This window comes from Astatotilapia calliptera, chromosome 8, assembly GCF_964374335.1.
Source record: "Astatotilapia calliptera chromosome 8, fAstCal68.1, whole genome shotgun sequence".
Lineage (NCBI taxonomy): Eukaryota > Metazoa > Chordata > Actinopteri > Cichliformes > Cichlidae > Astatotilapia > Astatotilapia calliptera.
In genome coordinates, this window is record NC_137429.1 from 20,950,978 (window position 1) to 20,976,791 (window position 25,814).

General features: G+C 40.9%; 1 protein-coding gene across 1 annotated transcript; it reads left to right on the top strand.

Annotated features, from left to right (window-relative positions):
- Positions 1–130: 130 nt before the first annotated feature.
- Positions 131–23,124, top strand: LOC113028605 (heparan sulfate glucosamine 3-O-sulfotransferase 6). Its single transcript, XM_026179021.2, has 2 exons — positions 131–957; positions 21,511–23,124. The coding sequence occupies exons 1-2, from the start codon at positions 485–487 to the stop codon at positions 22,151–22,153; spliced, it is 1,116 nt and encodes a 371-aa protein (XP_026034806.2). The 5' UTR covers positions 131–484; the 3' UTR covers positions 22,154–23,124.
- Positions 23,125–25,814: the final 2,690 nt, after the last annotated feature.

The following is a 25,814-nucleotide window of genomic DNA, read 5'->3' on the forward strand; positions in this document are numbered from 1 at the left end:
CCGCGTAATTATTTTTCGCTGTATTTTCAGCGTGGCACGAGCTGAGGATTGGAAGGGGGCGTACGCTTGATAAACAGGGCGTGGATTTGGCAGTCACACGGAAAGGATCGCTGAGGGTTTCCTACACAGCCGCTGCCAGGGAGCCGCAGGGGCGCACAGAAGACACGGAGAGCTGTGCGGCAGATTCAACCTGCTGAATCTGCGTTTTTATTTTGTGGATTTTTGCTCCAGTTGTTAAAGAAACTTTGTTTTGTTTGTTTGTTTTGTTTAGATGACGGCAGGATTCAGGGACAGTCACGGGGGGCGAGAGGGATAATAAGGAACATGTGGAGCTTTTGGATGCGCGGTGGACAAGTTTTGCGCCACTTGGACATGTGGCACAAAACAGGCGCTTTTTAAGCTGCTGTCACTTTGACTTTAGTATCCAACCCCCCTGATATGGCATGTTTCCTGCGTCGTGTCCCCGTGCTCAGGATTGCGACCCATGGGATGTAGTAAATGGAGAGCTGCGTTCAACTTTGGACACCTGAAGGTGCACTCCAAGCTGCCTGTCTTCTTTACCATGATTATTCTCTTCATTTACCTCTTTTACTGCCTCAACGGTTACTGCGAATCCCTGCCAAGACCCGTGTATGACCAGCGAAGTAATCTCCAAACCAAAATTATCTTTAAAGATGGGCAAGAAACGGAGCACCTCGGCGCGTATAACGCGTCTCCGGTCTCGTTTGTCCGCGAACAGCTGTCGGACTTGACGAACAGTGATCCCCCGTCCAACAATATTTCTATAGCCAATAATTTTGGCAGCAAAAAATTCCCTCAGGCCATCATCATCGGGGTGAAGAAAGGTGGCACTCGGGCTCTCCTGGAGTTTTTGCGCATCCATCCAGACGTGCGAGCCGTGGGCGCTGAGCCGCACTTCTTCGATCGCTTCTACGAGAAGGGACTGGAATGGTACAGGTAAAGGCGTGTTTATTTTGTTTTCCTTTTTTTTTATTTTTTTTTTATTGAAGGACTTATGAAATCTTTCATAAAAATCACGAGTTTCGTTCCAGCAGTCCTCAAACAGCAAAATGGGCAAACGGATACTGACCTTAAAATACTCAAGAAGTCTTTCTGTTTGTGGTGACTTCAAACTTCCGGAATATAAGTTTAAAAACACGCTTTCTCTTTCTTTACGTAAATGTGAATACCCCATTTATCCTTCGTTAATAATGTTGGTTCACGGACACATTTCCCCCACGAATTCGCATTTTAAAAACGCAAACATGTATTTTATGAAATATTCAGCTTCATAAAAGACATTTAAATACGACAGTGGTGTATTCATAACAGGTCATGTGCGGGAATTAAAAATCGAGCCCCTCTGTACGGGCCTGTACTATCAGTGCTCCCCTCCGGATTATATTGGATTGCTCTGTCATGGAAACTTGAACCAGATATGGCTTTTATCTTCAGTAGCTGCGGTTTTAATGTAGCTTGTCAGAGCAGTTTGATGTGGCAGACGCCTGATTAGGCAGATGTTAAATCAAAAGAAGAAGAAGGGGGGAAAAAATTGTTCCTTTGGAATCTGTTTTGCCTTCAATCAGCAAAGAAATAAACATCAATAACTGGTTCAGTGGGAGGATTTTAAATTTTTTTTAATATATATATATATATATATATATATATGTGTGTGTGTGTGTGTGTGTGTGTGTGTGTGTGTGTGTGTGTGTGTGTGTTCAGGCTGAGGCCACATTTGAAATAAAGGTGATATATCCCAAGGGGGACTCACATACTGAAAATATGTGTTTGTGTCTCTTCCTTGTTGCACTAAATATTGAAATAGGACTGCCTGGCACATGATGTAACAATAACACAACAAATTCAACACACTCCCTCCTTATTAGTGCAAATAAAGTCTCTTTTAGTCCAGGCTGTAGTGAAAGAGGAGAGCTGAGGAGAGCTGAGCTCTTCTAACCTATTTCCTCACCTTTTCTCTCTTCATTAATATCTCTCAGCACCAATAAGATGCTCTGCTGATAGCTTGCAAGGATGGCAGCGTATTCAGTCCCCTGCCAATAAATTGCTGTTTATTGAGCTGACACACCGCCTGGCTAAGTGTCCATGCTGGTCCCCTGAGAGCCTTCGTCACTATCAGCCCCTGATCACACAGAGAGAGGGTGGGTTATTGTGGATGCTGGTGGTGTCGTTGATCTGATGGTGGCCCAGATTTCAAAGGACATATTTCTTTCGGTACAAGTTGCTCTTTCTACTGAATCAATGAAGCAGTTTTTTTTAATGATAGCACGCTCCAGAGAAAAATGTTAACATTTATCTTTTTTACTGTCTTTTAACAACATAGATGGACGTTACAGATCACCTCAAATTTGCAGAAGACAGAAAAAATCAAGAGTTAGTGTGCGGAGGAGGAAAGATGAGAGCCATTACAGAGGATCGGCAGAGTAAATGACAGTTTGATGAAGAGATGTGGAAAGGGTAGAGGTGAATGTGGAGGGGTGGCAGGTGTTGTCAATACACGACAGGTAATCAGCTGTTCGCTGGAAGGGTGCAATAACTGCTGAGTGACATCAGAGATCAAAGTATGCATGCACAAGTGTAGGCTGGCGTTTTTACCACTTAACAGTGGTACTGAATGTGGAAGAGGCTGGGGATTTCCTGCTAAATGCACGGTGCATGCATGATAACAAAGAGAAAGATGAACGATGGGGGAAGTTTTGTATGTGGGAAATGCTTCTCGGGGCAGTTTCAGTTTAAGATGTGAAGATAGGTTTATCATCAGTGATGCTGAACTTTGGGACGATTAAAGCACAGCACAGAAGTGGACTAGTTCAATCCCATAAAACCTTTAATTGGACAATAAAAATTCCAGCGCACACCAGAGTAAGGGACACTTTTATTGGCAGAGTGCAATAAAAATCTAGAAGTGAGTGAGCTGCGCTTTTATTGCAGTTTTATCTAAACAGATTTGCTCTCCATGCCAACAGGTGTGTCTTTGAATTGTCAGGTGCTGGTCCAGCAGATTCACATACACCCAAAAATAAATAAAAAAAGCACGTTAAATGGTTAGGTGGCAAAAGGTGGTATCTGTAAATTTAAATACCAGCTGTGATCCTATCTTACAAATCTAGATTACGAACAGAGAACAGATAAAGACAGAGCTGACAGAGTAATAAGTATGTCTGAGAATCACAAACACAGACAGGGGATCACTGTGAATAGAGTCAGCAATAGATGGGTAATACAAAAAATGCTAAATTAACTGTTAAAGAAACAAACTGGAATTTTTAGCTCATTAACAGTGGAACACTGTTTATGTTATTTTCAGTTAATATGTATATTTACTTAGTAATCAATTATTTAATCATCTTATTTTTCCTGGAATCCAAAAGTTGGGCTTGAAATTAATTGTTTTATTCACCCGTCCTCCGTAATCTCTAAATTATAATTAAATGCAGATTTCAGTTCAGTTTTTTCTATTTATTTTAAATCAATTAATTAATTGCTAAAGTGATAAAGATACACAGTAACCTTGATGAAAACCTCAAGCTTGCATTTTGATTTAAAGGTGAAGGTGAAACCTTTTTTGTTTGTTTTTTAATATCTTTTCCCTCTCACATGTTACCAAAGCCATGAGATAAGTGAGGTGCAAAACTAGACTAATCAGGTGGATTAGTGCTGCCGTTACAGCTATGCTGTGTTTGCTGACTATCTTCTAAAAAATCTTCTTTCTTTAGTGTTACTGGCTGCAGTCTGTTTGCTAAGAACCTATTTTTAAATGCACATTGCTGCGTAAGAGATGTAAAAAAAAAAGAAAGAAAGAAAAGAAAATGTAAATGTCACGATTTGTAAGCCATTTGCCGGTGTCAGTGATGACAAAGCAAGACCTAACAGGATTAAATGTGGAGAGATCAGTGACCTTTACATGTTCTTTATACTTTCTGTTGATAGGAAAGTGACCTTACCCCTGTTCTTTTTAACACAGATGTGATGTAAAACATCTCTGTGTTTTTTGTCTCTCTTTTCTTTTCTCCTTTGAAGATATAATGAAATGTGTGTTTTTGCTCCATCCTAATCCGCTGACAGCTCTTGTCAACACTGCGCGAATTGGACCGGTGTAATGACAGGTCAGGCATTAACGTGGACAGCTCAGGGACATATGAAGGGGCTGAGATGAATTAGGCTCCTAGCTGCAGTTAAACAAGGCCTTATCGAGCATTAGTCAACACCCCTCCCATCCAGCCACCGCCTCGCCACGTAGCACTCATCCTTGATGAGAACTGCAGTCATCCTACACCTGAGTGCAACAGGGGACACTTATTGTGCCCAAGGGCTATGTAGTCCTCTGGCTTACAGACAATCACTGACTTATGTATCTACTTTTTTATTTTATGTGAGACAGATAGATGATCAAAGGAAGTGGAAGTAGTCCAGTGACTCCAAACAAGGCTTAGATCATACATTACTTAAAACTGGAGGGAGTACATGTTATACCATAGAGTTACTCAAGTATTGGGGGGGAGGGTGGGTGAAAAAGATTGTGGTTTAAACACATTGTAGAAATAATAAATAAGTAGAATCACATATAATAAATGCTACATAATGCATCAGAACTTTGTGGGATTAATGCCTCTGAATAAAGGATGATTGGTAATGCTAAGCTAAGTAGCTAAAAGTAATATTAGTAAAATTAATATTAGGTTGAAAAATTATTTTTAATTTATTTACACAACATCACGCAAAGTTGGATACAGGTTAGCTAAGTAGCAAAAAGGCTAGATAACTGATGGATAAATTATTGTAACTATTATATCCAGGTAAAAAAAATAAATAAATCGTTAAAATGATAAAATACAAGAAAAAAAATACATAACATCTGATACAAGTTTATTGGTACTAGAAATAAGTAAATAACTGAAATAAGTAAATAAACAATATCTAAAGTTTTTGGATAAACAGTTGGAATGACTAACGCATCTAAAGGTTTTTGCTAATGGTTGAAAAAGTGAGCCTAAGTCAAACTAACAAAATAAATAGCTAAGCTAAACCTTCTGCCAGTCCAGGTGGTAGTAGTGCAAAAAAGTATTGTCAAATGATTTTATTTTATATTTTAAGGATATATCTTCCCAAATGTAAAAACTATTAAAAACTATGTTATGCAGAAGTACTGAGATCACTTAGCTTCTTTAGTTTTTTTGTGCAACTACACACAACTTTATCGTAGACATAATAGCCTTCTGAAAATATTATCTACAGCATAGGTGTCAAACTCTGGCCCGCGGGCCAAACTTGGCCCGCAGACTAATTACATTTGGCCCGCGAAGCCATACCAAATTACTATTAGAGCTGGCCTACTGGTATTATACAGCTAATGTATATATTGTTTAGTATTAAGTTTTGCTTGTTCCATATTCAGTTTTTCAGCAAAACGTGTTTGAGTCCATAAGAAAAGATTCATTCTTATATCTGGAGGAATAAATATATTACAATAAATATTAACGTTAGCCTGCGACTTTGTTCCAGTTTTGAATTTTGGCCCACTGTGTATTTCAGTTTGACACCCCTGATCTACAGCATAGGTACTTTAATAATGTAACCATTTATTGACATCAGCACATTTTCCCTGTATGCTACATTATAGTCTGTATAAAAAGTACATTTACTGTAGTATCTGGAGCTTATCTTATTAGCCATTATTAGCTATTTGCTAATTTGCCAACTGGTTTTATAACAGCTGTTAAATTACATTTTAATAAGTAAGGAAACGACTAGAGAAACACCCTTCAGCCATGTTTTGAGCATTGATGTTGTACAGTTTGTCCACCAGAGGGCACTTTTCAAATTCCTTGATGGCTATTGTGTTTAGAACGCCCTAAACAACAACTAGCTGCTCTTAGCAGAGCTGGACAGAGCATAGCAGTAGTAAATAAATATTTACATATACCAAACTTTGGGAAATCTTTTTATATTTGACGTTTCAAAGGAAATATTAACAGATATATCAGAATATCAAATACTTAAATTGCCAAATATCTGCAATTTATCTGTCTCAAAAATGCCAAATTTGTCGCACTCTTCTAATATTTTCTTTTCCCTCCTTCCTTTGATTTTCCTGCTTTTCTGCCTTTTCCATAATTCCAAATCTAATCTATTTTTGTAATAAAAAAATATGACTAATTAAGTGTAATTACAGCCTAAGTACCTAGTGATTCAAATATATCAATTTGAAACAGAACCGTAGCATATGAAGCCAACAAAATCATCTGAAATTGTGCTGGAAAGTATCACTTAGTATTCTCTGACAGAGCTCTTCATTTCAAAGTGTCTTTGAGCTCAGAGAGCCACGGCCCTGTCTTCAGCTGGTAACCAAGTAAAACACATGGACATCCTTAAAGGAAGCATTTGGCAAATTGTTTCAGAAAAAATGCTTATATGTGGAAAAGCCTTGGCTGTACCATCTACTGGAAACGATTCTGTGGCTTTGTGGTGGGGAATGGGGGTTCAGACAGCCATGGTGTGCAATGAGTGAGTGTGAGCATGTGTGTGAGCTTGGATCCATTCACACTGCTTCAGCTGTATACCTGATCTCCATCCACTTTCTTCTTCTTCTTCTTCTTCTCCCCACCATTTCTTGATGCTATAAATATCTCGCAGATATAAATGTCATTTCCCCATATTGATCACCTAAAATACGTTCTTCCTATCGATTTCCTCCTCTCTGCCTTTATCACGCTGTTGCAGCAGAAATGAATTAACTTCTGAATATTCCATCTTGTTGACAAGAAGCTCGTACTCCCATCCGCGGCTGACATTTATGCCCCACAGTCTGAGTGTTGATGGAGTGGATTTATTGGCTTGTTCAGGTCACTCAAACTGTGTAATGTAAAGCCACTGGACACGCTCTCACTCCTTTTAGAGCCTCGTTCTCTTTATGCCTCCTCACAGTCACTACTTTTCTTTCTCTTTCCTTATCGACTCATTTCGTTTTCTTGTCGTAAAACCAAGGGAGCGTGTTGTATAATTCAGCTGAGGGTTAGATGCGCCACCTAGACAGTAATGTCCAGGTTGTATTTCCTGTTAGGGCACTCTACCAATCACATGGGATTCTCTGGTTGAATTTCTCAGTACTCACATTCTTGGAAGCTGCGCGTTACGGAGTGTTTTTTTAGAGTAAACAAGGACTGGGAGGGAAAGAGACACTTTCAATAAAGAATTCAGAAAAATAGGAAATGCAAAGAAAGAAAGGCAGCTTTCCTTGGAAGACAGGGTTTAGTGCTTTGGATGTTTGAAGCTGTATCACTACAAGAATAAACAAGTGGGTTCAAACCATTAACATTAGTAGCATCATCCAACATGTCTGTCAGAACTGACACACATGAGATTATTTACCTATATATAGAGAGATGTTATTATCAGAACGAGTACAAAATTCAGCTGGAAAAGCTTAAGCGCTGTAATTAAATGTGACTCAATCAAACTAGACTTGTTCTGGAGGAGGTATGGATTTTTACTTGGTCAAAAAAAGGCCTGATGTAGCCCTGTCATCAGTTTTTTGACAGCTCGTCACTGTTCGACCTTTCCCCCCGCCAGCACGCCATTTTCATCCAGTCAAATTTAATAGAAACAGATGACTGGTGAGAGATGAACAATGAAAGGATCACTGGGGAAAGTATGAAACTTACCACATTTCAATCACAGTTACAGAAAGAGAAAGTTTGTGTTGTTCATCGCTCAGACTGGTTTTTAATTCTTCTGTTTGGGGTTTTAATTCCAAACTGCTGTGCTGAGTATGGGCATTTTTAGTAAGACTCAAAGAAGAGGGGGCGTCGCTCTTGTTCTTCAGTCGCAGACTCATTGAAATCAGCCTCTCCTCGTTAAACAGACAGAGCAGACGAGGCAGCAGGAGACCTGCGAGATCAGGATGACTGATGAGCTGCCACAGACGACAAAATAATAATCCTATTTCTACCTCCTTCACCTTCATTTCCACCAAACCTCTTGCTTTATTTTTCCCCCCTTTACACTGTTATTAGTCTTTTTATATTAAATGAGCGTGCATGAGGAAAGATTGGGGGGGGGGGTGTTTAAAAATAGTGCAAGATCTGCAGACGTAGCTTACTCATAAATGAAAAAGAGGAAATGAAAGAGGTGTGAGGAGAGAAACAAAACTAACGAGTCAATAACTATATAATAATGGTAACACTCTTCATATTGTGCATATGAATACACACACACACACACACACACATATATATATATATATATACTTATAAATTAGATGTAGGCTTTTACTTTTAAAAGGTTTTTACATTACATTTTTTAAAAAATATACATGTTACAGTAACAATACAGCACACATTTTTATTTATTTCACTTAAATAAGCACCTATTATACTTATATGCTCCACTCACTCATAGGCCAGCAGCTACCCACTGCACTCATGGTGTCACAGCTTTGCTAATCTAACGTGAACGTTGATGACCGCTGCACGAACAAAAGGAGGGTAAACATACAAGACAAACAGCTTATTATTGCTTATTTGAGACCTTTATTTGATCATGTCGACCACACCTCTGGCCATTATGTTGTCTACTGTTTTTTAACAACCCCAGTTTACATTGGTGGACATTACTTTAAATATACCAGAGTTAGTCATAGGCTCATTTTGATCTGTAGCTCTTGGCCATATTTACTCATATTTGAGGAACTATGGTAAGCAAATTTGAAGCTGTGTACAGTTCTGGGATATAAGTACTGTTTTATATCCCTTTAAAATGAATATTTTTAACTCCAGTACATCGTCCATGTTAATGATGCAACACTGATATTCATTTAACCGTGATTAATAAATCTTTTTTTTTTCAATTTAACATTATGTTAAAAATTCGGTACTTTTTCTAACCACAAACTGGTGAATTATGTCTTCAACTTAATTTAATGTTTATATATTCATATTTGTTATTATATTTTTAATTTTATATATTTTCAATTATATATTTTTTTGTATTTATTTTAATTTATTTTCATTATTTTAATAATTTTTTTAAAATTATTTTTTTATTTTATACGTTTACGTTTAACAACCCTAATGTATAGTAATAGTTAGTAAAACAGTTTGAATTCCAAAATGTTCAAAATGCTTGTTGTAAAAAACAACAGAAAAATATTTAAAATGTCTTTATATTCTTTTATACATTCGCCATCTTCTGGGGATTTTTAGTCAGCTCCACAATCTATAAAAGCTCAGACATTCTGCTTCCTCTACGATGTTTCCTGCTTTTCATTCATAGTTAATATTAATCCACAAATCCACACCAAATTTGCCACAAATGCTCTCACTGGAGAGGCAGGTAATTATTGACGGTTTGTGTATTTGTGTGTGGCTGCTGACCTCTCATTGGTGTCCATCTCTGTTTAATGTCTGACTGCCTGACGGGCTTGGGGGTGGGTGGGTCGTGAGAACCTGCAGCCACAGAAAAACACACTTTTCTTTGTCTGCTACAAAACCTTCCTAGAAAACTCCCCTAAACTGGAACTAACCAACTTAGAATAACTGGTTGATTGTTAGTGATGTCTGTGTGGGTTTTGAGAGGAAATTAGGTTAATTATGCCTGAAACTCTGGCAGAGAGAGCTACAGCTGAATTTGAGGACAAGCAAAACATCAAACAAGACACGGTGATGGGTGGAAATCTGGAAACCAACACCAGCTCCTGCTTCATGTTCATCCAAAAGCCTTCTGTGTCCTGAATGTTTGATGTCTGGACAAATGTAGCCAAAGCTTGCAAAGAGCCTGATAGATGCTACTAATGGCAGACCGCTGCAAGGATGGTTTCCAGTTGTAAAAGCCCAGTCTCTGCCAGCAGTGATTTCCGTTTTTCAGCTTAAGACAGTGCTAACAATGAGCTGAGAAACCACAGGGATGAAGGCTGCAACTGCTCGGAAGTGGGTTTCCACGATCGTACAGTATCGAGTGTTCTTATTGGTCGGGACCTGGGGAGTTGCCAGGCAAGCAAAAGTCCATATTGAGTCAATTATAGCGTTGCTGAGGTGTGTTTGTCCCACATGTGTATGTACTCATTTAGAGGAGCTGTTTAATTAGTGGAAGCGTGTGTTCCCTGGTTCTAGTGCACGGTCAAAGGGAAGGGTAAACATTACAGCATGTACCTCTTTGCACATGTTTAATATTTAACTGGACTAACTGGGCCGAGGGCAAACTAACAGCAAGTCAAAAGGCAATAAACAGCAATTTATCTGTTTGCTATAATGGGTCATATTTGTGGTATAAAATTATAATTACTGTTATTATAGATTTGTCAAGCTGTAAAAATGATATACATTTTGCCGTATGGTTTTAATATATTTATATCAAATTTTTTCATTATTTTTATAGTGAACATAGTGACTAGAAATGCTCATATTCATTATTATGTCCAAAACAGGCTTATACATGAACTGTAGACGTGCACTGTTTGATTGAATTATTGTCATTCAGTCAATAGGCCAAACAGTGCACATCAGTCAAGAGCAAATAATAATATAAATATATATACGTAGTATAGATAACATAGTAATAACATAATTATAACTGCTTTTTTTTGGTTGTTGTTTTATTTTGTAATTTGTGGTCTTTTTTGTACATTAGTGATTTCTACTTCCTGTCTTTGACTTCCCTATATTGTGATTTTTTTGTCCCACCTTCAGTTGCATTAGTATCACCTGTGTTTAATGTACCACACCTGTTCCCGCCTCCCACTTGCTCGCTCATCTGGTTCTCATTACACTCAAATTTTCCAGCAGTTTCTTTTTTTCCCCTCTTGTAGCGTTCTTCTTTTGTTTTTTTCTCATGTTTCTACACAATTTGGTTCGCTCTTGCTCTTGAGTCGTGTGTTTGTGTCCTCTTCCTCTGGATATTCTTTGATAAAGTACCAAACATTCTCATATGAGTAAGTGGTGTTAGGGCAGTTCATTGAGTATTTGCTTAATCCAAAGAAACTTCTCTCATGCTCACATGCATTCCCAAGTGTTGACATCTTACTGCCAGCCTAATTATACAACTGCAGCGTCCTGTGATGTCGGTGAGATCGTGACATTGTGACATCACCGGGGTTACATTTGAGAAGGGAGGAAATGGAAGAGTCCCTCGCTTTCTCCACCCACTCTATCTGGCCGTATTCATCCTGCATTCGGGAGATGGGGAAAGGCAGGGCGGGGCCCCTTAAAGGCTCCCTGGCTAGCTGCTCGGAGATAAAGCCCCACAAGCGGGCCGCTGTGGGCCCCGGCAGGAGCACAACAGTAGATTTTCCCACTTGATAAGTCAAGCAGGGTGGGAGCAATCAGGGGAAGTGCCATGCACATGCAAACACACACACAGTTATTTAAACTCACTTGTACGGGCACAAAAAAGTAGACTCACACGCCCAGACATTCATGAGGGTTTCCGTATTTAGTGCTTTCTGTCATTACGGGCTGTTCTGTTATCAGTAAGATCTTATCACCACATCCTTTCTTCCTGATCTTCATTCTGTCTTCTTTAAGAGATTTACGAGTGTAGTATTTTCCAAAATGTTAAGCTACTCCCCCAAAAATATAATGTGTTATAAAAAGGCAGAAGTTCAATATAAAACACATTCATTCAGTGCAGTCGGTTTCCACCGAATGCTACAGCTTAGTGGTTTTATTGAAATTCACACATAGGTTTGACAACAAAACCATGCCGAGCTTCCTCTTTCATTATCTGCTCAGATCTTTTTTCAGGGGAAACTCTGACTGCTCCTCGCTCGCTCGCTCACTCACCGCTCTCAGGCCTTGAGATGTGTCTATTAACTGTTACGCCTCTATTTTTCCCCTCAGCTAGACGCATTCTTCAGCTCTTTCCTACCGACCTACCCCAGTGATGCAAACCTCCTCGGTAAAAATACTCATCGCCACCCTGGTGCGTCAGCCAGACAGCAACCTTCAGAGCGTGTAATAGTCTGCCACACACACGCAAAAACACACACGTACACAACTGAAGGGAGCGTAACATGATCTGTGATGGATTTATGTCACACAGATATTGTGTAAGACTCTTGTGCCAACCTATAACATAGCACAGATGTCCAAGAAGCATTAAAAACACTGAATACGCGTCCAGTAAGCAGGCGTAAATTCTTATAGGTCCTAACAGAGACAGTAACTTTTGCATTGTAAGTGCTTTTTGACCACTTCTTACCAATACTTCATACTAAAGCTATTTTAACTTAGAAGCTCATTGTCTGATTACGGTCAGCCCGTCAATTAATTTTTAATGCTAGGAATTCTTACATACTGCTGGGAAGTATTAACAAAATGTAATATAAAATTAAATATCACTGCCTGTAATATTTTAAAGGTCTTACATTTTTAATGAACGCTGCGTAAACCCTGTAGGGTGTCGTCTTTGAATTAAAAAAAGCCTCTTGAATTGCATTTAGACACACAAGAATCCCACATTCAGTTTCCTTTTGTTATTATTATTATTGATCAAATCTATTTTTGGCAGCCAAAGAAGTAAAGGAGAAGATGTGCAAGATTTCTTGTATTTATACAAGGCACTGGGTACATTTAAATAAAGATAAGCAGCCAAAAACATCATCCAACTAACGCAATGGCCCGACTCCAACAGACACAAAGTGAAGCATTACTTTAGCTCCCCTTTTATTGAGTTGCTTACAGTCCCTGCTGACTTCTAATCAGCCCACAGAAACTTCTCAGCCCTGTATTTGCCGACAGTAATGACAACCCTCTCCCTCCACGCAGCAGCTTTTACGGATCTTTGAACACACGCAGGCTAACTGTATCCGTCTTCAGACGTCCCTCTGTAGTGGTTTGAGGATGTCAGTGTGTTTTAAAATCCCTTCACACATGTCAAATGCATTCATAACATTCTCACTTTGAAGGATACAGTAGAGGCCGAGGGGAAGCTTTGAAGTTGTTAAAAAAAAAAAGGGGGATCAGGAGTGGAAGAAAGGCGGTGAGGCGAGAAAAAATGTCGGAGATAGAGGAAGGAAACGCAACACATACGAGAGAGTCTGCTCGTGATGACATGTTGCATTACATGATCTCCGTGATCCCCGGTGGTCTCGCTCCGTGAAACGCAACCATCTGCCCCTGACCTTCGGGGTGGAAGAGTCCATTTCCGTGCAGCGCAGGCTGGTGGGGATTAAGAGGGTCCGGGGATCTGGCCTCAGGCCCGGCAGAGCCTGTATGGATCACAGCTTTCAGAGCTCCGAACCCTGGGACCAGAGGGAAACTTCCTAAACCAGAAACACTTCCCTCATCTCCGCCATGCGCACACACATCCAACACGCGCACACAAACTAAGAACTTCATTGCTCCCAGATGTGGGTCCATCCTGTGGAGGGCATGTTCAGATGGTTACAGTGTGCACATGTGTGCGCTGTGTTTATATATGTGTGTGTAAGGAGAAGGCAGACAGAGCAAGATGGGTTGTGCACAAACAGAAATGGAAATGGCCGGGGAATGTGCTTACCACTGGAAAAGTGATAATAAGCATTCACAGTACCTTACCTTACCAAACCGCTTTTTTAAAAACAAATAAGGCGTTGAGGTTGCAAAAAGTGGTATGAATGTGCATAATCTTTGCTGGGTATTAGAAAGAAAATAGATATATCAATTTAATCTACAATTTAGTACATGGGATATTTTCCTTTTGCTTTTATAAAAGAAGATCAAACTCTGTAGTGTTAGCTACGAGAAGTCCCGCCTTATATTCCGTAATGATCAAACTGTAGAAAAACTTTATCCTCCATTCATCAAAATCCAAAATTATTCATTTTGTTCTGATTAATCGGGGTGGCTGAAAAATACTTTTTCAGATAATCTGTTTGTCAAGTAGCCCCTGCTTTTCTCTTGCCTTTGAGGGCAGCACAAACTACTAAACTGATGTGTGCTCATTTTCTGTTGATAAATAAAAGCCCACAAGTTTGCAGCCATTTAAACAGTCTCTAATAAACCTCAGCCCACCCACACAGACCACAAGCTAAACGTGTGTGCGAAAGAGAGAGTGTGTGTGTGCGAAAGAGACAGTGTGTGTGCCTGGATGCATTTGTATGCACAGATAAACGCACATCAGCATACTATCGGACCAAACAGCATTCCTGCTCCAGATGCTGATGGGAGAGGTGTGATGAAAACAAACATCAGGTTGCTAGGTCGCCCTAAACTCTCTCTGGCACCATTTCATACACACACACCAGTTGTGATCAGATAAAAAGAACAAACATTTTGATTTTCTTCTCATCTTCATGAGATAATGGGAGATTAGATGAGATGCCCCTGTTTTGTGCTTTCTCGCTGCTGCTTTTCTTATAGGATCTTGGGGGTGGGCACGATACACGGAGTCCAAAGTACCATCAGGGTGTACACCCCACCCCTGGCATCGTTGCCCACCTCTCAATTTTAAATACACGTAGACATTGAGGGCTAGCAGGAGGGACCATGCGCTTACCTGCTGCTCTCTGGCAGGTAGCTCCAAGCCCTCCTGGGTTTTAAATGCACCTTAGAACACACATGCATCAACATTACAATGAGCGGGTGGAGGGAGGTTTGGAGTCTTCTCTCACCCCCATTCTCTGCGACCTGCTGGAGCAGGGGGGCTAGGACTAGGAGGAGGAGTTGGCCGTCCGACTGCGGTCTGGAGTGTGGAGCCTTCCTGCTGCTGCGCAGTCGGGGCGGTCTGCCTCCCCCCACCGCAGGGAAAAGGGAAACACCACCTGGGTCTGGGTGCAGTTCCCCCCTCCAGGGGCGGGGGCACCTAGACCCGGTTTGTAGAGTACGCTTGGGGAGTGTGATCGTGTGTACAACGTCTCTTTATGTCTGTCTCCACGTTGGTTGAGTGTGGAGTAAGTGCATATGAGAGCATGAGGGTGGGAATGGATGTTTGTATCTGTGTGTGCCTGTATTTCTGTGTCTATATGTCAGGTTGGGTGTCAGGCGCCACCTCTCTGGGGACATCTCAGGCCCTCCAAGGTTTGGAGGCCTATCTCCCCCTACCACCACTTCCCCTGCCAGTGGCGGACTCCCTCAGACATCGGTGCGTTGGTGGTTCTTTGTGTCCGGGGATGGGCGTCCAGGTACACACCGGCTCACTCCTTGGCGGCCGCTTATCGGGGCCTGGAGCCTGGGGCTCGCTCGGGCCACTTCGGAGGTGGGGTGCCCCCGGCCTCTCGGCCTGGGGCTCGGTCACTCAGGCGCAGCTGGCTGCCGGCGGAGCTCACGGGCGCGTCACTGCAACTCCCCCTGGCTTCTGCTCCGCGGCTGCTGAGTGAGCCCTCATCTGGGACTCTCCTCAGCTCTTTCCGGGACAGTGGCGCAGCTGCCCCTCTGTTGGTCTTCCTTGGTCTCTTGTGTTCTGGGGGCCTCTGGATGTCTGGAGTTTTGATCTCCTCCATACCTGCTTCATGCCCTGGAGGACGGGGCTGTGGCCCCCCCACACCCTCTAGCAGATTATTACATGAAGGAACCTTTTAAAAAACAAAAAACAAGCGCGTCCATGCTCACAGGTGTACACACGGGTGATCACACCCACAAACTACACCCTTTTTGGCTCCTACCTCAAAGCACACTGTGTTCTGTTGATCTTATGTGCTGCACAATAATGTTTAATATTTAGTATTTACTGTCATATTCCAATATATCATTGTGATGCTGTTTATTCTATTACTCTTGTTCTCTTCTGCTTGCTTTCTTTTTTCTTTCTCAGCAGGTGATCCAGGTGATTGATATATGCATTTTTTTTCTTCTGCCCGTTCTGTTGGTTTTTGTCTTTTGCCCTTGTCCCTCTTCTCAGCTGTTTCTCTTTCCTTCTTTCTTTCTCCCCTTCTTTCCCCCAGTCAAGTCTGTCCCATATTCAGCAAGTGAAAATAAAATAAACAATAAAAGGTGAATCAAATGGACCATTACGGCAAGGCTGGGATGGTCAGTTTGGTAAAGTAAATCCGTTGGGCATCTTTCTTTGCCTTTAGACAACAATTCTGATGGCAAAAGAGCCAAACGGGACAGGCCAAAAAAAAAAAAAGAAAAAAAAAAGAAAAGAAAAGAAAAAAAAAGAAGATCAAACTCTGTAGTGTTAGCTACGAGAAGTCCCGCCTTATATTCCGTAATGATCAAACTGTAGAAAAACTTTATCCTCCATTCATCAAAATCCAAAATTATTCATTTTGTTCTGATTAATCGGGGTGGCTGAAAAATACTTTTTCAGATAATCTGTTTGTCAAGTAGCCCCTGCTTTTCTCTTGCCTTTGAGGGCAGCACAAACTACTAAACTGATGTGTGCTCATTTTCTGTTGATAAATAAAAGCCCACAAGTTTGCAGCCATTTAAACAGTCTCTAATAAACCTCAGCCCACCCACACAGACCACAAGCTAAACGTGTGTGCGAAAGAGAGAGTGTGTGTGTGCGAAAGAGACAGTGTGTGTGCCTGGATGCATTTGTATGCACAGATAAACGCACATCAGCATACTATCGGACCAAACCGCATTCCTGCTCCAGATGCTGATGGGAGAGGTGTGATGAAAACAAACATCAGGTTGCTAGGTCGCCCTAAACTCTCTCTGGCACCATTTCATACACACACACCAGTTGTGATCAGATAAAAAGAACAAACATTTTGATTTTCTTCTCATCTTCATGAGATAATGGGAGATTAGATGAGATGCCCCTGTTTTGTGCTTTCTCGCTGCTGCTTTTCTTCTCTCCATCTGTGGCTCTCGCCTTTTGTTTTTTTAGACTCACAATCGCTGATCTTCTTCTTCTTCTTCCTCTTCTTCTTCTCTCAGCTGTAATCCACGCTTACCGGCAGTCCCTTTCCTCCCCCCACCCTGTGTTCCATCACTGTGTGGCCTAAAAATGTAAACACGACGTCAATAGAAGCCCCTCTGTGCCTCAAACAGGTTACTGTGGCGTTCATTAGCCTGACTGAAATGAAACATCCATTTAGTGCTGCAGCACACTCACGAAATAGTTCAAACATGCTGGAAACTCAGAAAAATACAATTAAAAAAAGAGGGGGAGGGGGTATCGATGGTGTTAATATCAGTTTTTCCAGTGTCAGGCTGATTCCTGTGACAGTAATATTAATGGGCCAGAAAATATGATAATTAAAGGATGCGACTATTCTTTTTTCTCAGCTGGAAATACTCGCTGAATCGATCGCACATGTTTTTCCGATGGGATTTCAGGAATCATATTGGAAAAAGTGGGTGACACAGGTAGGCAAGGATGGATAAGGAGAAGTAAATTTACCAAAACAGCATCGTCTTCTTCCACTTCTTTTGGCTGCTCCCTTTATGGGTCATCTGCGTCCATCTCACTCTATCCCTAACATCCTCTCCTCTTTCACTACAGAGTTCTTCTTCTTTTCCTCCTGCTCTTCAGCTCCACATTCAGCATCCTTTGCCCAGTATATCCACCATCCCTCCTCCTCCAGTCATTTCCTCAGAAGTAATTATTTCTAATCTGTCCCATCCTGGTCTTCTTCAACTTCTGTCTTTCTCTCAGTGCTCCTTTCTCCAAACTATCTCACTACCATGTTGTAAACCTTCCCTGTTGCTCCTGCTGCTATCCTTCTGTCACAAATCACCTACTTTTTGCTCTGTCCATTGCTTTGTGTGGATGAGTCCAAGTATTTAATTATTTTTTTTATTTTTATTTTTAATTATTTAATTATCCTCCGTCATTACTTGTACTCATTGGATCGTCACTGTTACACCTGTCTCTCTCTCATTCACATACATGTATTCTACAAAAACACTTCTCAATACTTCCCCATCAACACTCTCAAAGCAAACATCACATCTGTAGTGCTCTCTCAGCATCTTCTTAACCTAGCTTCAACAACTTTTGCCCATACTGTATGTGAGAGTGCAGTTTCCTCTGAAAGGCAGAGCTCTTAAACTTTCCTGGGATACAAACGAGGTCTTCAGCTTCTTTTTTTCTGGGACTCAGATCCATAAAAACTATATTGCCACTTATATCATGTGGTCACCAGAAATAAACTCGCGACCGACATGCTTAGAAACGTCTGAGCTATAGGTTGTAGCTTACACTACGCCCTAATGGAGAGAGGACTCATGGGAACAGCATCGTTTTTTTTTCCTTTAGGTATTTGTTGTACATTTCACAATTTTGTTTTGCCTCAGCCCCCATAATCCGAGTCAGACATTTCTTATGAATGCCATAAGTTGTGTATTTGGTGTTACCCTCAGAGTTTCATGCCAGGGGACATGCCGGAGTTGGAGCCGAGTGTGTGTGTTGGATCAGAGAAAGAGGGAGAGAGAGAGAAATGGAGTCTCCATCACCACACACCAGAGCCCCAGTAAGCCCCTCACTTGCAGACCAACCACGAAGACTCCGACCCAACCGCCACCACATGCCTGCTGAGGAGGGAAGGGGGGAAGCATGGAAATTAGCTGAGGGATCTTTCACAGTTGCAACACTGGCATTCTTCTCCACTTGGATTTCTATAACACAAACTGCTGCCTGCGATTTGAATCTCCTTTGCAAACCAGTGCGTTTTGTTGTTTTTTTTAGGAGAGGGAAAATTGGCAGAATATTTTTCACAACGGAGGTTATTAGATTCCATTTTGGTGTTACGGTAGCATTTGAATGAAGTAAACGATACGAGACAAATAGGTTTTCCTTTCCCTCCCATTTCCCCCCGATTTATATACAATCTGTTCTGGCAGGTTATGGAGACTCTCAGTCAAACACAGGCTTCGGTCAGGGTTTGTTGAACTTTTTGAGGTATGTCCTCTCAGTCTGAGTCATCTAAGTAGGGGTAAAGATCAAGAGGAAGAGGGCAGCCCTTTTTTTTTTTTTTAAAGCCAAAGTGTGCCCAGAATACCTCAAGTACTGATAATAACAAGCAGGGAGCCAAAGGCAATAACAGGATTGGACCAGAAGACATGGTGAGCCCTATTATAGGATACCTTTGGGCTGTATGCAGTCCGCAAGTATAACTGCTGCAGTAGTATAATTGAAATGTAGAAATGCAGTTACACCACCACAGCCCAAATAGTCCATAAATTAAATAACAATCCCAGTTTATCGTTTGGATCTTATTTTTGTTAGTTATTACTTTGCTTGAGTTTGATAGCATGGATTGATCGATAAAATAAAAGGAATCTGTCCAAATCCAGCTCCCAGTAATTTGTGAAAGACTTGCGTCTGTTAGGCATATTGGTGCAAAGGTAATGAACCAAAAAGCCATTTGCACCAACACAAATTATTTTATTTTAGGCCACAAGGTGGTCATATCATGTCAGTTTTAACCCTGTAAATCCTGAAACATTAAATTTAGCCATAAATTTTACATTTTAAATTTTTTTTGTGTTTTTTGAACATTCTAAAAAAACTTAAAGCAAAAATTAATCAAATATTAATTTCTATATATTAGTTTTAATTTGTATCATATTTGCAACATCTTATGCAATTGATTTAGATTTTTTTAAAGTCAGAAATTCATGCATCAAATATGAGATACTTGGTGATGGAGGGTTAAAATGTTACTTTAAGCTTCCTGCAAAGACAAATATTAGACATTAAAGTTAGAGGATATAGTAAAGGTTATTTCACCAATGCCCCAAGCCTCATCAGTTGACTGGCCTGGGGTTAAAGTTACTTTTTCATTCGTACCTCATTCTACACAATCTACATTTGCAAAGTCAACTTTCTTTGACTGCGTTCAGGCGTGGTTGAGTTTTCTGTGCCACTGCCTGCTTGGAGGTGAGGTGGGCTCTGGCATGGTTCAGCTGTATTGGCATACACATGTTGTGTGATTGCTGATTGGGCCTAAATTACAACTAAAAATCAGCGTGACACTGCGCATGAGGACAGTGTGTTGCCGTGCCTAGACGCTGCCGAAATAAGTCACAAAGTAAGTCTAATCATAAGTTTTTGTTCTGCTGAAGCATCCTTCTTTAAAATAAACTGTCACGTCATAAAGATGTGGCAGCAATGGCGAGCAGGAGGTCAGTCCACTCGGGCGGGGATAATGGAAATAGAGAGCAAAGAGGAGTGGACTGAAATATGGGGAGCAAAAGAGACAAACTGAAGCATACTTCATAATGTACTTCAATGTCAAAGAGTGGGCACGGTGCAGAGTTACTGTGACTTTCATTTTGTTGCCTCTTGACAGTAACTTCTTCATCACATTGCATTTCATTCCAAGTCAGAGAAAAACAAACGCATGCCATTTCTACCCTCGGGTTAAACTGTGAGCCGACGTTTTAAATTTCACAGCGGTGCAAATTACTTTCAAATAATATTTCATATTACATATTTTGACTGGCTTTGACTATAAAGCCTAAATATGCATGAAACCAACAGCAGAGTCATATTGGAGCTTTTCTAGATTATCTAAACCCTTAAAGTGTGTGTTTGTCCAAATAACTTGACTATCTGACCATGTTCTTTCTAAGAGTCTTCCCACATTCCCGAATGTGAGCAATAGACCATTTTCTGGAAAAAAAACATTTAGCCATTGCAGAAAAGGCACACATGTAAATAATAAAAGTTTAATGACAGTTGAATTCCATTTAGCAGCTTCAGTTTCGGGGCCCTGGTACCGGCGCGATACTCTTTCTGCTGTCCTGTCTCGGCTTGCTGAGAAAAGCCACAACAGAGCACCGTCAGTAATTAGTAACACCTGTGGTTTCCTAATGTGACAGGTCAAAGTGTCTGCTGTTGAAAAATGCCCGCTTGGCGAGTGAATGCAGTGTTTTTGATTAGCAAAGATGGCCAAACTGCAAATATAACATTTTACTCAAGTAGTAATCTAAACTAAATTTCTGGAGGAACTTCCTCGTGATTGCTGGAAGCTTTTGTAGTTAGCATGCAGCTGTTTTAGTCGACAGCAGCCGGTAGACCGACAGCTGGCAGTGTGTTTGCAATTCAAAGCAAGCAGTACGAGATAATGAAAGTTAGCTAGGTAACAGTTAGCTGCTATACTTTTGATTTCCAGGTGTCAGTGAGAGCAGTGCTGTAAGAAATGCTAGTGGTATTACAGCAGTGTGGCTATTACTTCAGGCCAGCCGGACATTCTCCCATCATCGAGGAACACAGGAGCAAGAGCAGCGGTTATGAGCTTGTTTAGAAGGAGGCCGCGGATGAGATGAGGAAATTACTTTTCTGAGGTTAGCATAGCCTCGCGGTTTTCCTACAGTAGCCGTTCAGTAGCTCCCTCCCAGACTAAACTCACATGGTCACTCCATCAGTGCCAGCAGCTAATGCCATGTTTATCTCTCTCTAATCACCGATTTATCCCTCTAATTACAAACCGAAATCAAAAAGCCTCGAAGGCAAGTGAGGCATCGTCAAAGGAATGTGCTGGAAATATTAAGGGAATGTATCATTTCTCTAATATGTACTCTTAATATGTGAGCTCTCAGTAACTACAGTGTAGTGGGGTTTTTTGGGGGGGCTTTTCGACTGTGTTAAATGGCTTTTTCTCTCTTTCTCTCTTTCATCCAGGAACCTGATGCCTCGTACTCTGGAAGGCCAGATAACCATGGAGAAAACGCCGAGCTACTTCATCACCAAAGAAGCTCCTCGGCGCGTCTTCTCCATGAGCCGCCACACCAGGCTTATCGTGGTGGTTCGGGACCCTGTGACGCGCGCTGTTTCCGATTACACGCAGACTCTGTCCAAATCTCCCGGGCTTCCATCCTTTCAGAACCTGGCTTTTCGTAACGCCACCACAGGCCTCATCGACACGTCTTGGAGCGCTGTACGCATCGGCATCTACGCCAAGCACCTAGAGAACTGGCTGCGCTACTTTCCAATGTCGCGCTTCCTGTTTGTCAGCGGCGAACGCCTTGTAACAGACCCGGCGGGTGAAATGGGTCGGGTCCAGGACTTCCTAGGGCTCAAGCGCGTGGTCACAGATAAGCACTTCTACTTCAACCAGACCAAAGGTTTCCCCTGCCTAAAGAAGCCTGAGGGGAGCAGCAGGCCTCGCTGCCTGGGGAAGTCAAAGGGGAGGCCCCATCCACAGATACCCTCTGAAGTCCTGCTCAGGCTCAGAGACTTCTACAGACCTTTTAATCTTAAATTTTACCAAATGACTGGCCACGACTTTGGCTGGGACCAAATGGCAACTCACCAAAGCTCTTAAAAACTGCCACCACTATTCACCAACAGTTAAACACAGGCAGGGATACTGTGTGTTCTTTGTCGCCAAAGGTTCTACTCTGTATAACTTGCCTTTTGTTTTTCATTTATTAAAGTATGATACCTGAATGCCAATGCACAAAGGAGCCTTCACCTGGCTTTATAACAACCATGCTAACAAAGTTTAGAAAACTTCAATTCTTTGAAGCACTTGAGCAAGCATTTTCGACAAAGTCTTGTGCAAACGGCTTGTTTTGTGCTCATACAGACAAGCAGAAGGCAAACTAAAGCATAATGCCTATTTACTTAAATCAGGATTTCAAGCACTTGACACCCCAAGTTAAGCTGCCATTGCTATCCAAAACACTGACAATGGGAGATGTTCACAAAGTTAAACCAAAAAGAAAAAGAGATTCGATGGGTGAACAAAGCCATGAGAAACCAAACGACAGTAACTGATACGCAATGGTGCAATCACAATAAATGCAAATGGTTTGAGACACAAGTTGATCATTCAGAAATAGTTACACTAAATCAACATAAATAACAGTTCAACTCTGGTTATATACACTTACAAAAAGTCTAAAGTTTGTTTTATGGACTATCATTTCATTTTTTTAAATACAAGATGTAGCAAAGATGATATATAGCTGGTTCTGATGAAAAAAGGTTAGAGAGGGAAACCAGCCATGGTCAACTACAAGCTGTAAATTTGCAGTTATTTATGTCATTAATGCAATGAGTGCATTGTTAAAGACTGGAGAGGAACATTTACAGCCAGTAAACCAGTGACTGTTTTTCCACTTTGTTTGATTAACACTTACCCTGTCACATGGTACAGTACTTACATGTAACTGTGTATTTCTAAAAGTCTAATTTATAAGGTGGCACAGTGTTGTTGAGATGTTTTCTCTGAAACTTTTGTATTTGAAATTCTGCTGGAAATTCTGACTAAATATTTTGTTCTGAAACAAGCATTTGGGTCATTTTTTGTAATTTATTTCTGAGAAGTATTCGGATCAAACTCTTTGTATTCATTCCAGACATGCCGAGTTTGCTGCTGCCAAGACTACAACATACATCTGCGGGGCAGATGATTTGCTGGTTCCTGGACAAGATGTACGAGACTCGTGATGACTAGAAAAGAACGCGTAATTAATCGGTGTTGTGTTATTGCAAGAGATGATGTAGGAATGACCCCATTCCTTTACATCATATGAAATTGTAAAGACTATTTGTTTAATATTTCATCCTGAAAGAAAAAGCAGCTTTAAAATGAGATTGGCACTTCAGCAGTCATGATCTCACACCACAGCTAGCCTCTGTTCCACATCCATCACAGCTACTGTAAAGTACTATGCAAAAAGTCTTGAGCTGCACCACGGAAATAGGTGCAGCTGTTTATTGAAATATATGAATACATAAATGGGAATATAGTATCCAGGCAGACATCTATCCATTTTGTTGTGCCTATTCAAACAAAATAGATTATACAAGGCAAAAACAGTATGATCATCTTTATTCTTCAACACAGTTTGATCTCTCTTAGGCAATATTTTTTTGTCGTTTCTTAAAGTAGTGTTTAGGAATCGTTCTCCGGGCTTCTTGAAGGACATTTAAAGCTTTTCTTTAGATGTCGGCGGCCTTTTGTTTTGTTCTCCATCTAGATGATCCCACATTGCTGAAGTTCAAGCTCTGGTGAGGCCAATCTACGATAGTGTTTTTCTTTCCAGGCATGCTTTTACTGCACTGGCAGTTTTTTTTAGATCATTATCGTCATTATCATTACTTAATAATAAAAATGTTAGGGTTAGAGTGAAAAGGTAATGTCATGTCTAATTAGTGCGGTTTAAATGTGCTGGTAGGCTAAATTTGTTAAATTTTGAAAAAGCCTACTAATCAAGCCAGTTTTCAGTCTAAACTGTGCTCATCTTTAGTAACAGATATATGCGTGCAACTATGCAAAAGCTTCTCAAATCACATTTGAAAAAGGTTTGGTTTGATAGAAATAAGCAATCGTTTTGGAGATCAGAAAAGAGATCACATATGATGAAATATGATAATCACAGAGTCATCACCGTCGCCTTCTTTCGACTGCTCCCTTCAAGGGTCGCCACAGCAAATCATCTGCCTCCATCAAACCCTATCTCTACCATCCTACTCTGTCACATCAACCCTCTGCATTACTGTAGTTCTCCTCTTCTTTTCCTCCTACCCGGCAGCTCCATATTCAACATCCTTTGTCCAGTATAGCCAGTTTTCCTCCTCTGCACATGTTCAAACCATCTTACTGCTCAGCCTGAATTATCTCTCCTAGATAAATTGAATTCTAATCCTGTCCAATGATCATTTCCAATTAAAATCTTATTAACTTTTCAGCTCGGCCACCTTCAGCTCAGCCAATCCCCCTGTGCTTCATAGCAGGTCTCACCACCACCTTGTAAACCTTCTTTTTCAATCGTTCGGCTCTCCTTCTCTCACAAATCATCAACAACCAGCCATCACCTGATGACTAAGCTCTGTATAAGCTTTTGGAGAATTTATCCTTGTTCAAAAGGAATAAATGGCACATGGAACAGGAAGTCTGGAACTGAATATCTGTTATCTACTATCAGGACATCCTGGCCACAAAAGACCCGAAAAATTGACTGTATCCCCCAGAGTGTTAGTCAGTCAGTTCCTGGAGTTTAAACTATGTTACCCATCTGCTGACTTTAGCGTCATATTTAGTGAACAGATGTGAGAGAGGCATCAATATTCCCATCTAACTTTCAGCATTAAGATAATTCACCAGGATGTCAAACTATACGTTTGTCCATGATGGAAAATGCTTTCTTCAAAGTGACTCTGGCTCTAACAGCGTAAAACTGCAGAAAGCCTCTCAGCAGTTTTAAATGCGCTGTAGTCATTTGAACGTAGACACATGTTCAGTCAGTTTTTGGCACACACTTGTTTTAAGTGTGTGCCAAAAACTGACTAAAGTTGGTGGCTGGAGCTGGATATACAGGGAGTGCAGAATTATTAGGCAAGTTGTATTTTTGAGGAATAATTTTATTATTGAACAACAACCATGTTCTCAATCAACCCAAAAAAACTCATTAATATCAAAGCTGAATGTTTTTGGAAGTAGTTTGTAGTTTGTTTTTAGTTTGAGCTATTTTAGGGGGATAACTGTGTGTGCAGGTGACTATTACTGTGCATAATTATTAGGCAACTTAACAAAAAACAAATATATACCCATTTCAATTATTTATTTTTACCAGTGAAACCAATATAACATCTCCACATTCACAAATATACATTTCTGACATTCAAAAACAAAACAAAAACAAATCAGCGACCAATATAGCCACCTTTCTTTGCAAGGACACTCAAAAGCCTGCCATCCATGGATTCTGTCAGTGTTTTGATCTGTTCACCATCAACATTGCGTGCAGCAGCAACCACAGCCTCCCAGACACTGTTCAGAGAGGTGTACTGTTTTCCCTCCTTGTAAATCTCACATTTGATGACGGACCACAGGTTCTCAATGGGGTTCAGATCAGGTGAACAAGGAGGCCATGTCATTAGTTTTTCTTCTTTTATACCCTTTCTTGCCAGCCACGCTGTGGAGTACTTGGACGCGTGTGATGGAGCATTGTCCTGCATGAAAATCATGTTTTTCT